Source organism: Gigantopelta aegis, chromosome 14 (assembly GCF_016097555.1).
Source record: "Gigantopelta aegis isolate Gae_Host chromosome 14, Gae_host_genome, whole genome shotgun sequence".
NCBI classification, from domain to species: domain Eukaryota; kingdom Metazoa; phylum Mollusca; class Gastropoda; order Neomphalida; family Peltospiridae; genus Gigantopelta; species Gigantopelta aegis.
The window spans coordinates 57,242,889-57,257,364 of NC_054712.1; the positions used below are offsets into that span (position 1 = coordinate 57,242,889).

At 41.5% G+C, this 14,476-nt stretch overlaps 2 protein-coding genes across 2 annotated transcripts; both read left to right on the plus strand.

The window, feature by feature from the left end:
* Positions 1-416: 416 nt before the first annotated feature.
* Positions 417-3,992, plus strand: LOC121388843 (nucleoside diphosphate-linked moiety X motif 19-like). The gene is made up of 3 exons (XM_041520357.1): positions 417-1,410; positions 2,579-2,786; positions 3,627-3,992. The coding sequence occupies exons 1-3, from the start codon at positions 670-672 to the stop codon at positions 3,881-3,883; spliced, it is 1,206 nt and encodes a 401-aa protein (XP_041376291.1). The 5' UTR covers positions 417-669; the 3' UTR covers positions 3,884-3,992.
* A 5,438-nt stretch (positions 3,993-9,430) lies between these two features.
* LOC121388546 (nucleoside diphosphate-linked moiety X motif 19-like) lies at positions 9,431-13,701 on the plus strand. The gene is made up of 3 exons (XM_041519926.1): positions 9,431-10,282; positions 12,319-12,526; positions 13,445-13,701. Exons 1-3 carry the CDS (start codon positions 9,482-9,484, stop codon positions 13,669-13,671), a joined length of 1,236 nt encoding a protein of 411 aa, XP_041375860.1. The 5' UTR covers positions 9,431-9,481; the 3' UTR covers positions 13,672-13,701.
* The last annotated feature ends 775 nt before the right edge of the window (positions 13,702-14,476 follow it).

Below are 14,476 nucleotides of genomic sequence, written 5' to 3' on the forward strand. Positions count from 1 at the left end.
TGATTTACCGAATAAGCTGATGTTCGATTTGTTCGTGGGTTTTTTTTTATACATCTATTGACTTTTCTTTTGATAAAAACAAATGACATTACATCTAAAGGCTGATCCCCGCCACGCCCCTACCCACACCACACCCCACCCACACCCCTACCCACAACCACACCCCACCCAGACCCACAACCCTAATTATAAAACTGCTACACCTGCGCGTGCTGTAACCTCACCGTGGTGCAGGGGTGTAACATTCTCTTTGAGAATGGCCAATACAGCACAAAATTAAAATTTTGAGTAAAAGTCAGTATCTGTTTGTGATATTTGTATTTTTGCACAGTTCTTTACACTGTTTTTATTTAAATCTTGAATTCTTATATTGATGTTGATCATCACTTTATTTGTTTGCATTACCATAGTTTGACATCCAATGGCCGATGTATTTTTCGTGCTGGGGTGTCATTAAACATTCATTCATTCCGACGGTCCCGACATGAAGTATGCAGATACACGAAACAAAAACAAAGGGACGTAATTCTCTCTCGCCAAATAACCTTCCAAGTGAACTTTGGAAGAAAAGGAAAACAACATCAAGTGCACGGTGGTATGTTTCACTGTCCAGTCTTTGGTACCGCTCAGAACAGACTTTTATACTTAAAAAAATACTAGGAGTCCGTTATGGCAGCCGTCCTGAAAAACTGGCGCGAAGCTGCAACCTTGATTCTCGTAACAGCAAAACACACAGGTAAACATAATATACGATTCACACCGCCGGTCACCAGTTCGTCGGCCAAATCAAGGGGAGACAACCTCGAGGTGCTTATGCTCAAACGGAGCAGCAAGAGTAGTTTCATGCCAAACGCCTACGTGTTTCCTGGAGGAGTCGCCGACGACGCCGATTTCTCGGAAGAATGGCACGACGTTTTCCGTGTCGTTGGAAAAGAAAAAACTTCGGCATTATTCGAATTCGTCAGAAGAGGAAGCCCAGCTTGTCCCATATTTACCCGAGTTCGAGACTCCCGATTTTCTACCATTCCCGCTGAAATAGCACTGCGAATCTGCGCCATCAGGGAGACATTTGAGGAGTCGGGGGTTTTGTTAGTCAGACAGATATCGGATCTGAAGATGATGTCATCAGAGGCTTCGTTTGGGACCCGGGGCCCGTTGTGGGGCTCAGTCTGTACAGACTCTACGATCATTGAAAGATGGAGACGAGAAGTGGACGAGGACGCTACCAAGTTTGTGAAGATGTGTAAAGACCTGGATGTCGTGCCCGACGTCTGGTCTCTGCTGGAGTGGTCCAACTGGTTGACTCCCACCACGGAACGGCAAAGGAGGTTCGACACGGCCTTCTTCATCTGTTGTTTACCAGAGGAGGTCCATGTAGCAGAAGATAAAGGAGAAACCGTCCATTCAGTGGTAAGTGTTCTCAGTATTATTGGCATACATCAAACTTTATTTGGGGGGGGGGGGGGGGGGGGGACTGCCTTCCGTAATCCTCCCCGCTAGAACGTCTATGGGTTCTAGGTGGTGAATTCTTATCTCAGTACTGACTCCAACCCAGAGTGTGTGTGCCCAAAGAGTGTGGAAATACTGTAAAGCCATAATACGGATTCTCGCCGCTCTAACAATTAACTATTATTGTCCATCCTGGACAGACAGCCCAGATAGTCGAGACACGTGCCAAGGAGAGCGTGCATTAACATTACTTGGAAATAACCAAGAAAGTAAGTTAAAAGTTCTATACAGCTCTTACCCGGCAACATCATTAAAATCCCGTCATCACACGTGGCCATAACTGGCATCCATCTCTCTGATCGCCATGGCAACCTGTCAAACAGAACCTGACGAAGTTCGTGCACGTGTTGGAAGTTGGCGAGGACGGAAAGAAACCGTCCATTCCGTGGTAAGTGTTCTCAGTATTATTGGCATACATCAAACTTTATTCATGCCTCTTCTTCCTGTGATGCCCAGGGCCAACCTTTCCTATCCGAACCCTCCAGGGCAATTAATACAAATCGCTCGTAAATTATTACCTATCTTTAGATATGCCCGACCTAAATTATGCTAGCTAATAATATATACCATAATTAATAACTCATAGCATTATATTTTTGGTCATGACCCTTTTCCCTGTTTTGAGTAAATATCAATGTGTTTTCCTGACTGTAGTTAAGTTACAATTATCAAATAGTTAACATCCAATAGCCGATGATTCGTTAATCAATGTTCACTTATGATGTCATTAAACAAAACGAAGCTTTTATTGTCTTCGTTTTGTTTATAACTGCCACGCATTATGGTGATCTATTGGGTGTATGCCACCTTTTGAAATCAAATAGACGACAATAGTAACATATATGGCCAAAACTGCTATAGGGTGGTGTATACCAGACAACAATAGTAACACGTGTGGCCAAAACTGCTATAGGGTGGTGTATACCACCAAATCAAATCCCATAGACACCAACAGTAACACATGTGGCCAAAACTGCATCACACAGCGTTTCAGTCGACGTAACAACAAAACAAAGTTTAACTTTGTATAACTCGTTCAAAGGGTGTGGTTTTCTTTCCTTCCTTTCAGTGGGACACTCCACTGCAGCTGCTGTACGAATACCAGATGGACAAGGCCAAGCTGTGGCCTCCACAGGTGTACACTCTTTCCGTCCTCGCCAACTTCCAACACGTTTACGAACTTCGTCAGGTTCTGTTTGACAGGTTGCCATGGCGATCAGAGAGATGGATGCCAGTTATGGCCACGTGTGATGACGGGATTTTAATGATGTTGCCGGGTAAGAGCTGTATAGAACTTTTAACTTACTTTCTTGGTTATTTCCAAGTAATGTTAATGCACGCTCTCCTTGGCACGTGTCGCGACTATCTGGGCTGTCTGTCCAGGATGGACAATAATAGTTAATTGTTAGAGCGGCGAGAATCCGTATTATGGCTTTACAGTATTTCCACACTCTTTGGGCACACACACTCTGGGTTGGAGTCAGTACTGAGATAAGAATTCACCACCTAGAACCCATAGACGTTCTAGCGGGGAGGATTACGGAAGGCAGTCCCCCCCCCCCCCCCCCCCCCCCCAAACAATACCTAGAAGCGTCCTTTTAGTTTGGTAATGCTTGTTTTGTTTAGCTGGGGAAAATTCTATACTGCGCCATGATTCTGTTTAATGACACCTACCAGTTCCACCCAGAAAGTTTAGGCTTGGTATGTCTCTGAAACCTGATGATAGAACCACTGCACGCTTGAGACTGGTGAGATAAGCAGTTACATTGAGCTCGCCTGATGTTCAAAGTAATACAACAGAATTTAGTTAACTAAATTTTACATATTTTTGACTACATGTATATATGCATTTTTCTAAACTTTTTCAAAAGACATTTGGTGGAGGGTTTTTTTGTAAATTGTCAAGGGTTCAAATATTGCATATTCTTAACAACCATCAGGCGGTGTGGGGATATGTACATGTAAATCGAACGAACCCCTTACTTACATGGAATTTCTTTCTGAACCCTGAACAGTCTCTCCCACAAGTCCCGTTTTCGAAATTTGTTTATCAAATGTTTCAGTTGCCATTTCGCTGACTCCTAACATCTACTGATTAAAGCTTTATGTTCCTCCAGGCGACGATTCGTATCCGGAAGATCCTTATGTTGAAGGAGATGGAAACGACGACCTCACTTTCTCAGGGACCATGGAGGAACAGACAAATAATACCAGAAACCACAACCGAGCACATGGTTATATGACAGAAGGCGGCAAATTGAAGTACCGTCTCTTTTGTAACATTGACTATGGGGACCGCCGTCTGTCACCGTTGAGGGGCGAGGATCTAAATACTGCTTTAAAGACTCAACGGCCTTCCAATGCAAAACTCTAGTGACCGTTAGAAATTTCTTTTTTAGAAATTTTAAATGTGTATACTCATATTCAAAGATAAATCGTCCAATGAATTGTGTGTTTCTGATCAAATAAAAATATAACTTGTTCGCTGTGTAAACGTGCATCTGGGTTATTTGGGTTATAAAACATCCTCCCTGAATCAAAATAGGGCACGACAATGCACAGAGAACAGTCCGGTTCCTTGACTATTGGATGTGCGGTGAGGGTGGGAAGCATATTTTATAATATGAGAATATGAAGGCAGAATCTTATATATGATGATGATGATGATGATGATGATGATGATGATGATGATGATGATGATGATGATGATGATGATGGTGGTGGTGATGATGATAATGATGGTGGTGATGATGATGATGTGATGTAAGTTTTATAAAATGTGTAAATTTGTATTCACAAAGGTTTTATATTTTATTTTTATTTTGTTTGTTTGATGTGTGTGTGTGTGTGTGTGTGTGCGTGCGTGCGTGTGTTTTGATTTTTGAGACGGGGTGGTGTCGGGGTATAGTTATATTATATTACACTATAGGTGTACTGTCATCTCTCAGTCCACGAGTAGTTCTCCTTGGATGCACCGTATTGTAAGAAGAATCGTACAGAAGACCACACAGATAATGACAGGAATATTCATTTAATAACAACGGTGCATATTTACAAACATACTCCACATCTAGGGCCTGTTGGCTGTCAAATATGTAGTTATTCTGAGACTTATTATAGAGAGTGTCAGAGAAGAAACAATGTCGTCACTTGGGTTATTTCTAATCTAGATACTTATAGCGCACACCACGGGCTAAATACACCAGTCGTGGAGCAATGGGCCCACGGACTGGAATTGAATCTATAACCCAGGCAAACACATTGCTACTGGTATACACCTCATCCAACTCTAACCCTCATAGAACAAGAACATGGATGCTCAGATTTTCAAAAATATCTTAAGAGGTAGCGAGAGGGGAGGGCGGGGGGGGGGGGGGGGGGAGAAAGAGAGGTGGGTAATAGCTAGATAGGTAAATTTGTTTATCGTATAATAAGGCATCCAATGTAGTAAAACTATTTGTAAATGTATAACTGCAATTGTACTTTAGAAATATTAATAAAATATTGTGATGTATTAAATTTACATTCCAGAACTGACGTATCCATTCATAATCATTAAAAAAAAAAAAAAAAAAAACCCTCCCCCCAAAACCCCCGTCTAACAGCACATTACACTGAAAGCTGTCCAGCGTTCCGAAAACAAAACCAAACGTCAAGTACTATCTTATGTAAGATATCCCATTCAAAAAGACAGTATCATATATTCATACGCTATTTGAATACAGAGTAATGGCTGACTGTTAAGCTTGAGATTATATGATAAGAAGATTATTACCCTCGTGTGTTTCGGTATCGTCAGTATCGTAAGCTAAAAAATACATAATATAAGCTCGCATAAAAAAAGCACCATAATATAAGCTCGCATAATACAGTTTTTATTTCTACTTATTGATATTTGCGATACCGAAATACACTGATAATGGTAGCCTAGTGGTAAAGCACTCGTCTGATGTGCGGTCGGTCTATGATCGATCCCCACCAGTGGGCCCATTGGGCTATTTACCGTTCCAGCCAGTGCACCACGACTGGTATAAGGTGCATATAAAATATACCTTGCTACTAAATGTAGCGGGTTTCCTCTATAAGACTATACCAACATTACCAAATGTTTTACATCAAATAGCCGATGATTAATAAATCAATCAATGTGTTCTAGTGGTGTCGTTAAACAAAACTAACTATATATCCATGAGGTATATATAAATTTATATCCATATACAGGGGCACATAATCACGGTGCACTTGTTAGTGTTGGAAATAACAAAACTCTCCAAATATATATTTCGCTAGTTGCGATCGATCCCATGAACCATCGTACGTCAGACTACGTACTACTCCAACCTGTCTCACTTTGATGACTTGGTTAACCAGAAAATCCATTTAGTGCGGGGAGGGGGGAGAGACACAAACGTTCCCGAAGGGATTCCTCGGATTCTCCAATGTAAAAACTGAAGAAAAAAAGCTAACCCCTTAGATCCACCACTGTTTGTTATCGCTGAATTTCTTCAAATAAAACTAAAAATTATGAGAAACGATGGCAAGCTTACCGTGAGTTTCAATGCTTTGTCTTTTTATACAGAGATTAAACGCTGCGTGATGAATTCCACGACTTCAACTTTCAACTGGCAATGGGTGATAATTATGTGGATTTAATACTAGCAAGTAACTATATATCAACTTGTCATAACAAGCTGTTTTATTAGTATTTTAACCTGACAAGGACTCCAATTACACTGCACGTACGAACTAACGCAACAGCTGGTATTCAGCAAACGGGGTCATGTCCCACAATATGTAGATTTAAAATTAAATCAATAAATGAAGAGTTTGTTTTGTTTAATGCAACAACTGGTGTATTCAGCAAACGGGGTCATGTCCCACAATATGTAGATTTAAAATTAAATTAATAAATGAATGAGTTTGTTTTGTTTAACGACACCACTAGAGCACATAAGAGGAAACCCGCTACATTTTCCCATTAGTAGTAAAGGATGTTTTATAAGCACCAGCCCACAGATAGGATAGCACATACCACGGCATTTGATATGCCAGTCGTGGTGCACTGGCTGGAACGAGAAATAGCTCAATGGGCTCACCAACGGGGATCGATTCCAAACCGACTGCGCATCAAGTGAGCGCTTTACCACTGGGCTACGTCTCGCCCCGAATGAATGAATGAATGAATGAATGAATGTTTAATGGCACCGCAGCACAAAAATACATCGGCTATTCGGTGTCAAACAATGGTAAAACCCCACAAAAAACCCAAAAAACCTGCATGAATTGATGATCAACAACAATATAAAATTAAAAACAGTGTAAAAAGCTGTGCCGAGTACGAATATCAAAAGAATGTTAACATTTCGAGTATATGAATATTACAGATAACTATATTAAACATTTGAATAAACAGTCAACGTGTCGTAAATATTTCTAAATAAGTTGTGGGTGAAAATCGACATGATTCCATCACATTTTCTCTTCCAAATGTATCTTTTCACGTCTGTTCAAAATGATCACACTCCACCAAAAGATGGTTAACTGTCAAGTGTTCACACTGCGGTGGAGGATCTTTCTTCAGAATAAATGAATGTGTCAAGTATGTGTGATCGATACGAGTATGACACAAGACTATTTCATCCTTCCAGCACCACCCATAGGAAGACTGCCACTCTCCCGGGACTGGCTTCACAGAATGAAGCTGGTTTACAAACGCGCCGTTCCAGTCATCTTGCCAAGTTGAAAAGACCTGTTTAAGATCAGTGTTACAGCTGACACACGAATGGGTATGGTGTTATGGTGATATTTTTTACTGTCTCTGTATTCGTCTGGTAGCGGGACGTAGCCCAGTGGTAAGAGCTCGCCTGGTGCGCGGTCGTTCTAGGATCGATCCCCGTCGGTGGGCCCACTGGGCTATTTCTATTCCCCGCTAGTGCTCCACAAATGGTATATCAAAGGCCGTGGTATGTGCTACTCTGTCTGTGGGATGGTGCATATAAAAGATCCCTTGCTACTAGTGGAACATATGTAGCCGGTTTCTTCTCTAGGAATATATGTCAAAATCATTAAATGTTTAACATCCACTGAATAGCCGATGATTGATTAATCAATGTATTCTGTCTTCGTCTTTGATAACTGTCACGCACTGTGATGGTCTATTGGGTGCACGCCACCGAATTAAATCAAATGGACGACAATAGTAACGTGGTTAGCCAAAACTGCTACACACGGCGTTTCAGTCAACATGTACATCATGGATATAAATTATACCACCCCTCACCCTTAAAATAAATTAGAAAAAGGGTGGTTAAGCTGCTTCTTTCAGACATAATGGGTAGCATTTTTGACTACCCTAGTCTCAGACAAAAAAAACCTGCCATAAGCCAGAGGGGTCGGTCGGTACTATCTGGGTGGGTGGTGGGGGCGATTGTTCATAGTGGTGTTTGTCAATGCCGATATCGCAGCTTTCTGTGTGTAACTGCCTGTTTTGTGACCCTATTCCCATTTCCACGGCTGGTTACAGAATTGCTAATAGGGTGACTATATTAAAAGCATTATAAAATATTTGTCAGGGCATTTAGGATAACAAAACTTGGAGGCTTGGGAGTAAATGATTTGGAGAATTCAGATATGTTACATCCTATGTTTAGTAGGATCCCGCAGATGTTTCCATCACAAAAGTAAATGGTACATTGACACTAGTGCAAGTTAAATTACATGAATGTACTGGTCAGATAAAACATTAAGGCACGCTGTACTTGGTACGCCCCCCCCCCCCCCCCCCCCCACACACACACACTAGTTATATGTAATGTTATTCCAGGTCGGAGATTAATAATCTGTTACAGTTTTTTTGTTTAACGACACCACTAGAGCACACTGATTTATTAATCATCGGCTAATGGATGTCAAACATTAAGTAATTTTGACATATAGTCTTAGAGAGGAAACGCGGTACATTTTTCTATCTTTTATAATATTATGCACAATCTCACAGACAGGAAAGCACATGCCACGGCCTTTAATAAATCAGTCAAGGTGTGCTGTCTGGAACGAGATATAGCCTAAAGTGCCCACCAACGGGAGTCGATCCTAGACGGACGTATCGAGCGAGCGCTTTATCTCTAGGCCACGACCCACCCCGTTACTACAGGATGAAGATTACTGGTTCGTGGGATATACCTCGGTGTTTTGGTGACCACTGATATGAGATTTGAGTTGACTTGTAGGTTGTAACCTGCATTATAAATGTAAACGAGCCCAACACTATCGAGGTTTAAAGCATATAGCGTAACCAATTCGCCGTCGAGTCTGTTCAACTGCAGTAACTGCTGTATCCATCTACTGACCGTTTTGTCTATACATGTGAGCGCCGAATCTCCATGACATCAATGCTGAACCCTCCTCGTTAATAAAATCTACCCATCGTTGTCAGTTCAAGAGACGGCATAACAGTTAGTAACGGCCGGTAGCCACGATTTTTTTATTTTATGATTATTTTTTGTTTGTTTGTTGTTGTTTTTTTTTTTTTTTTTTTTTTTTTTTTTTTGGGGGGGGGGGGGGGTCGTTTAGGCTTATGGTGAGGCACGAAGTTGCAATTTTGCGTTGACGAACATTGAAAAAAAAAGTCACCGGAGGGGGTGTCGATCGACCCCCCCCCCCCATTGGCTACGAGCCTGAGTAATACGTACAGTACTTTCTTTGGGTGGGGTGGGGGCTTGAAGAGAGAAGAGAGGAAAATACACAAGAAAGCAAATAAAAAATTAAAACAAACAAACAAATAAATAAATAAAACAAATAAACAAAACAAGTAAATAAATACATACATACATACATGTATACATAACCACACTTTCCAAAGTTATGAATGCCCTGATCAATTTGGAGGAATTTACATAAGTTACAATTCCAAGATGGATGCGCCCATTAATAAAGTATCAACAGAAAACAACATTTTGTTCCCGTATGTACAATGTCTCGCATCGTGAGGAATTGGCGGGAAGCAGCTACCTTGATGCTATGTACACTTAGAAGCAACAACTCGAAATCTTACAATGACAAAGCTACGTGCAGCTTAAAAAAATGTGGCACTGTGCCACACAAGAACTTCTTGAAGCAGGAAACGGACAGTCGCAGTGTTGATATTTTGATGTTAAAACGAAGTAGCCAAAGCCAGTTTCTTCCCAGTGTATATGTCTTTCCGGGAGGAATTTCACATGACAGTGATTTTTCACAGGAGTGGATCGGACTGTTCAATTCCTGTGGGCAACACTTAAATTTTGACAAGTTTATTTTGTCTAATCAAAAACCCTTTGAAGAAAATAGGCCTGATGAATCAGTCTTTACTAGAAAGCGCAATGTTGTTTCAGGTGTTCCTGGAGAAGTTGGTATACGAATATGTGCAATTAGGGAGACGTTTGAAGAATCGGGTGTCCTCATTGCTAAACATGTCGATGACGCTAGAATTTTTAATCGCAATCCATCCTTGTTTAATACTGGGCCAATTTCGGGTTCAACTTTTTCATCGCCCGTTTTGGGACAGTGGCGGGAACGAGTTATCCACGAGGCCAGTCAGTTTGTGGTCATGTGTAGAGACCTGAATATCGTGCCTGATGTCTGGTCGCTGTACGAGTGGTGCAACTGGCTCACACCTGTAATTAACCCGGTTCACCTGTCCAAACACAGACGGCGGTTTGACACGGCTTTCTTCGCGTGTTGTATCTCTGGTAGCTCACACGCTGTTGAGGATCAAAGAGAAACTGTTTACTCTCTGGCAAGTTTTAAGGCTCATGTACAATGGAATGAATGAATGAATGTTTAACGACACCCCAGCACGAAAAATACATCGGCTATTGGGTGTCAACCTCAAATACAAGGGAATGAATGAGTGAATGAATGGATGTTACATCGGCTATTGGGTGTCAACCTCATATACAAGGGAATGAATGAGTGAATGTTACATCGGCTATTGGGTGTCAACCTCATATACAAGGGAATGAATGTTACATCGGTTATTGGGTGTCAACCTCATATACAAGGGAATGAATGAGTGAATGTTACATCGGCTATTGGGTGTCAACCTCATATACAAGGGAATGAATGAGTGAATGTTGCATCGGCTATTGGGTGTCAACCTCATATGCAAAGGAGTGAATGAATGTTACATCGGCTATTGGGTGTCAACCTCATATACAAGGGAATGAATGTTACATCGGCTATTGGGTGTCAACCTCATATACAAGGGAGTGAATGAATGAAAGTTACATCGGCTATTGGGTGTCCACCTCATATACAAGGGAATGAATGAGTGAATTAATGGATGTTACATCGGCTATTGGGTGTCCACCTCATATACAAGGGAATGAATGTTACATTGGCTATTGGGTGTCCACCTCATATACAAGGGAATGCATGTTACATCGGCTATTGGGTGTCCATCTCATATACAAGGGAATGAATGGATGTGTTACATCGGCTATTGGGTGTCCACCTCATATACAAGGGAATTAATGTTACATTGGCTATTGGGCGTCCACCTCATATACAAGGGAATGCATGTTACATCGGCTATTGGGTGTCCACCTCATATACAAGGGAATTAATGTTACATCGGCTATTGGGTGTCAACCTCATATACAAGGGATGTGGCGCGTGCGGTCTGTTTGTTGCGTCTGCGGGGGAGGGGGGGGGGGCACTACTTTTTATAAACAAATGAAACACTATACGAATTAAACCCTGAGATGTACATGCTATTTTCTGGAGTGGAAAAAAAAAGTGTACGGCCCTACCATATAAACGATTATTCCACGAATCCACTGCCATATGCGTGTGTGTGTGTGCTCCCCCCGCCCTCCTTTAGCACCTTCCTACGTCATTGCAGAAAACATGGCGTTCGAAAGTCATAAGCGTACGACACCGGGACGGGGGTGGGGTTGGTGGTTAGGGGATCAGCTTCCATCCAGTGCTGGAGCAAAACTATGCATTCGGACAAAACGATGGAGACGTTCGGGAAAAATTAGTTATTTCAATCTTTCTACATTAATAATCGATGTAAAAATGCGTAGCGACTCGTTTGGAACCATAGCTGTTAGTAATACTAATGTAAATATGAGTAAATGTTGTTATATCTAGATTTGGACATTTTCCCCTATCCTACAAAACTGAGCGCTCATTCCGTACGCGTGTGGCCAAATAGTTCTGATGACGAATTCAGAGCTGTCAACCTGTGGCAATTCTTAGGCGTGAGAAAATTAGAAATCGGGGTCCAGGGACTGCAGGCTCTTGGTCGGGTCCAGGGTGAAGTTTTTTGTTGTTGTTAGGTAAGCAAATTCAGAGACCTGCTTAATCAGCATATAATTGCATTCGGCTCTAAAATATAAATAACGGTTCTAAAATATTTTTATTTTTAGAAAAAGTGTGAGATTATTATAACATTGCGTGAGAGCGTGATGTTTGTTACAAATGCGTGAGATTTGACAGGTATGCGATTTAATCATTAATCATTTGGCCACAAACCACAATCATTTACGCTATATTATATAATGTTTCTATATAGCGTTATTGGCTATATATGTTTTATTAATATCGGTAGGCCCGTGTTTTTGTATGCACCTTTGCCAACCTGGGGGTAAAGTGCTCTAAAAAGGTCAACCCCTGTTGTCCAGCTCTTTCGCCGAGGATATTGGTTTTAAACAAACACACCCACTAAACCTGGCCGGACTACCCCCATTTTGCACAAAAAGTACTATATTTACATGGGCGGAATTGCCATAAATAAAAGTTTTTCTTTTCTTTTCTTCCTTCTTGCAGTGGTCGTCTCCCGAGCTGATCGTAGAGTCCTGGCGTGAAAACCACGTTGGACTGGCAGGACCCCAGCTGTACGAGCTGTCTCGATTACTCAACTTTGAGAACGCACACGCTCTGCACAACTTCCTGTTTGAGATCTCCACACACAGGGCAGAGCGATGGATGGGCGTCTTCTGTGTCTGTAAAGATGCTCTGCTTGAACTGCTACCAGGTTTTGTTCACTTCTTAATCACCTTTTCTTTTTCTCAGTCTCCGACGCCATATAACCGTAAATAAAATGTATTGAGTGCGTCTTTAAATAAACCATTTCCTTCTTTTCTCAGTCTACGCAGTTGGATAACACCTACCAATAAAGGTAGAATGTTTCCCATATATCGGGTATAGGCGTTGGAAGATGGTGTCCTGATGCTGGTGGTCTAGGTGGTGGTGGTCCTGGTGGTGGTGGTGGTCAAATTGGAGGGGGTTCAATGAATAAATGTGGTTACACACACACACACACACACACACACACACACACACACACACATAATTATGAAACAATTTAGAATGTATATAATCAACTGGTCGTACTAAAATAGTTTCTACTAGTGACATGGAGAATTATGAGCTACATTCGTGTGAAATGTCGGAGTAAAAAAAAACCCATATATATTCATTCAAATCCATATTTAGAACGTCTATCAAATGCGGTGTGAGCACACGGTTTTCCATTTGTCAGCTAATATAAAAAAAAGAGAGATAACTCTGTGAACCACCAGATTTTAATTCTGCGCGTGTGAAACCATGAACACGGGTATATTTACTTTTTACTCAACAAGGTACATGTAGTTCCAGTGGTGATGGTGCATATAAAAGATCCCTTGCTACTAATGGAACAGTGTAGCGGGTTTTGTCTCTAAGACTATATGTTAAAATTACCAAATGTTTGACACCCAATAGCCGATGATTAATAAATCAATGTGCTCTAGTGGTGTCGTTAAAACAAAACAACGTAAACTTTTAACTTTGCTTGCACGTCGCCAATTTTCTGTAGACGGGGAGGTAAACTTAACTTTAATTCTGCTCATGGGTGGAATGTTGTTTTAAGTATACCGGCACACTATATATTTATTCTCTCTTTGTTTTGTAGGAGATAGCCTTTATCCTGAAAACGTGAACTGTAACAAGGATAGTGCTATTTTTCGAGACGAAACACATGATGAATTAAAGACGATGTTTCCAAAGAGAAATAGAGTGGTGTACAGTCGGAAGCCAAAACAGGGACGTCTGCTCGGCGTTGACTGCAACGTGCAGCTACATAATCACGTGACCCCTCGAAATATAATACGTAATCAGTCGGAACCGTCCGTGGAATAGGAGTTGATGAAATAAAATATTCATCATAAAGCTTAAATTTATCAATGAGTACTTTTAAAAAATTTATTATTGTATTACTATTTTGGGTGCACATATAAATTTTAATATCACCCCTTTCCTTTCGTTGAGAAATAATCTAAATTGTCCCTTACCTTTTCCTTCCCGGGTGATGCCTCTGGCTATCCAGGAACAGGTCCCGGGAGAGACATGCTCGAAACCTTTAGTGGTATATGGGCATGTTAAAATAAGTCAAAGTCATAAAGCTAGGCTCGATGTTTTGAGAATTTGTTTTCCAGAGACTTACCTGCCAGTTTATTAAAGTATTTACCTGCTTGCACATCAGTTTTAAAAAACAAAACAAAGCAAAACAAACAAACATCGATCCTACAGGGACGTAGGCTGGGGGCTTTCAGAATTAAAACATACAGGTTTATACATACGGAGTTTCTGGTGGTGTAAAAACAAAATAGAAAAAGGGTCCACTTGGTTCATATTCGACCCCCCACTCCCAGGTCCAGATCACGCTTCGCCCCTGTCCTACATCTATGTACTGCCTCGTGTAGCACCCTCGGACCCCCCCCCCCTCCTTTTTCCCTACCGTTGAATATTCGCGGCATCACCCCTTTTCCCTTGCACATGGGTGGGGGGGGGGGGGGATTTATCTCAGTTGGTTGAATGCTCGCTCACTTGAGGTGCTTACGTCGCAGGATCGAACGACTTCGATTGATCTGTTCAACGGATTGGGGGGTTTTCTCATTCCAATCTGTGTACCACAACTGGTCAAAGGCCGTGGTACGTGCTTACC

Coding starts and splice junctions, on each gene's coding strand:
- LOC121388843 (XM_041520357.1), top strand. CDS start 670: ATGGCAGCCGTCCTGAAAAACTGGCGCGAAGCTGCAACCTTGATTCTC. Junction 1,411..2,578: donor GAGAAACCGTCCATTCAGTG/GTAAGTGTTCTC, acceptor CCTTCCTTTCAG/TGGGACACTCCACTGCAGCT. Junction 2,787..3,626: donor GATTTTAATGATGTTGCCGG/GTAAGAGCTGTA, acceptor ATGTTCCTCCAG/GCGACGATTCGTATCCGGAA.
- LOC121388546 (XM_041519926.1), top strand. CDS start 9,482: ATGTCTCGCATCGTGAGGAATTGGCGGGAAGCAGCTACCTTGATGCTA. Junction 10,283..12,318: donor GAGAAACTGTTTACTCTCTG/GCAAGTTTTAAG, acceptor TCCTTCTTGCAG/TGGTCGTCTCCCGAGCTGAT. Junction 12,527..13,444: donor TCTGCTTGAACTGCTACCAG/GTTTTGTTCACT, acceptor TTTGTTTTGTAG/GAGATAGCCTTTATCCTGAA.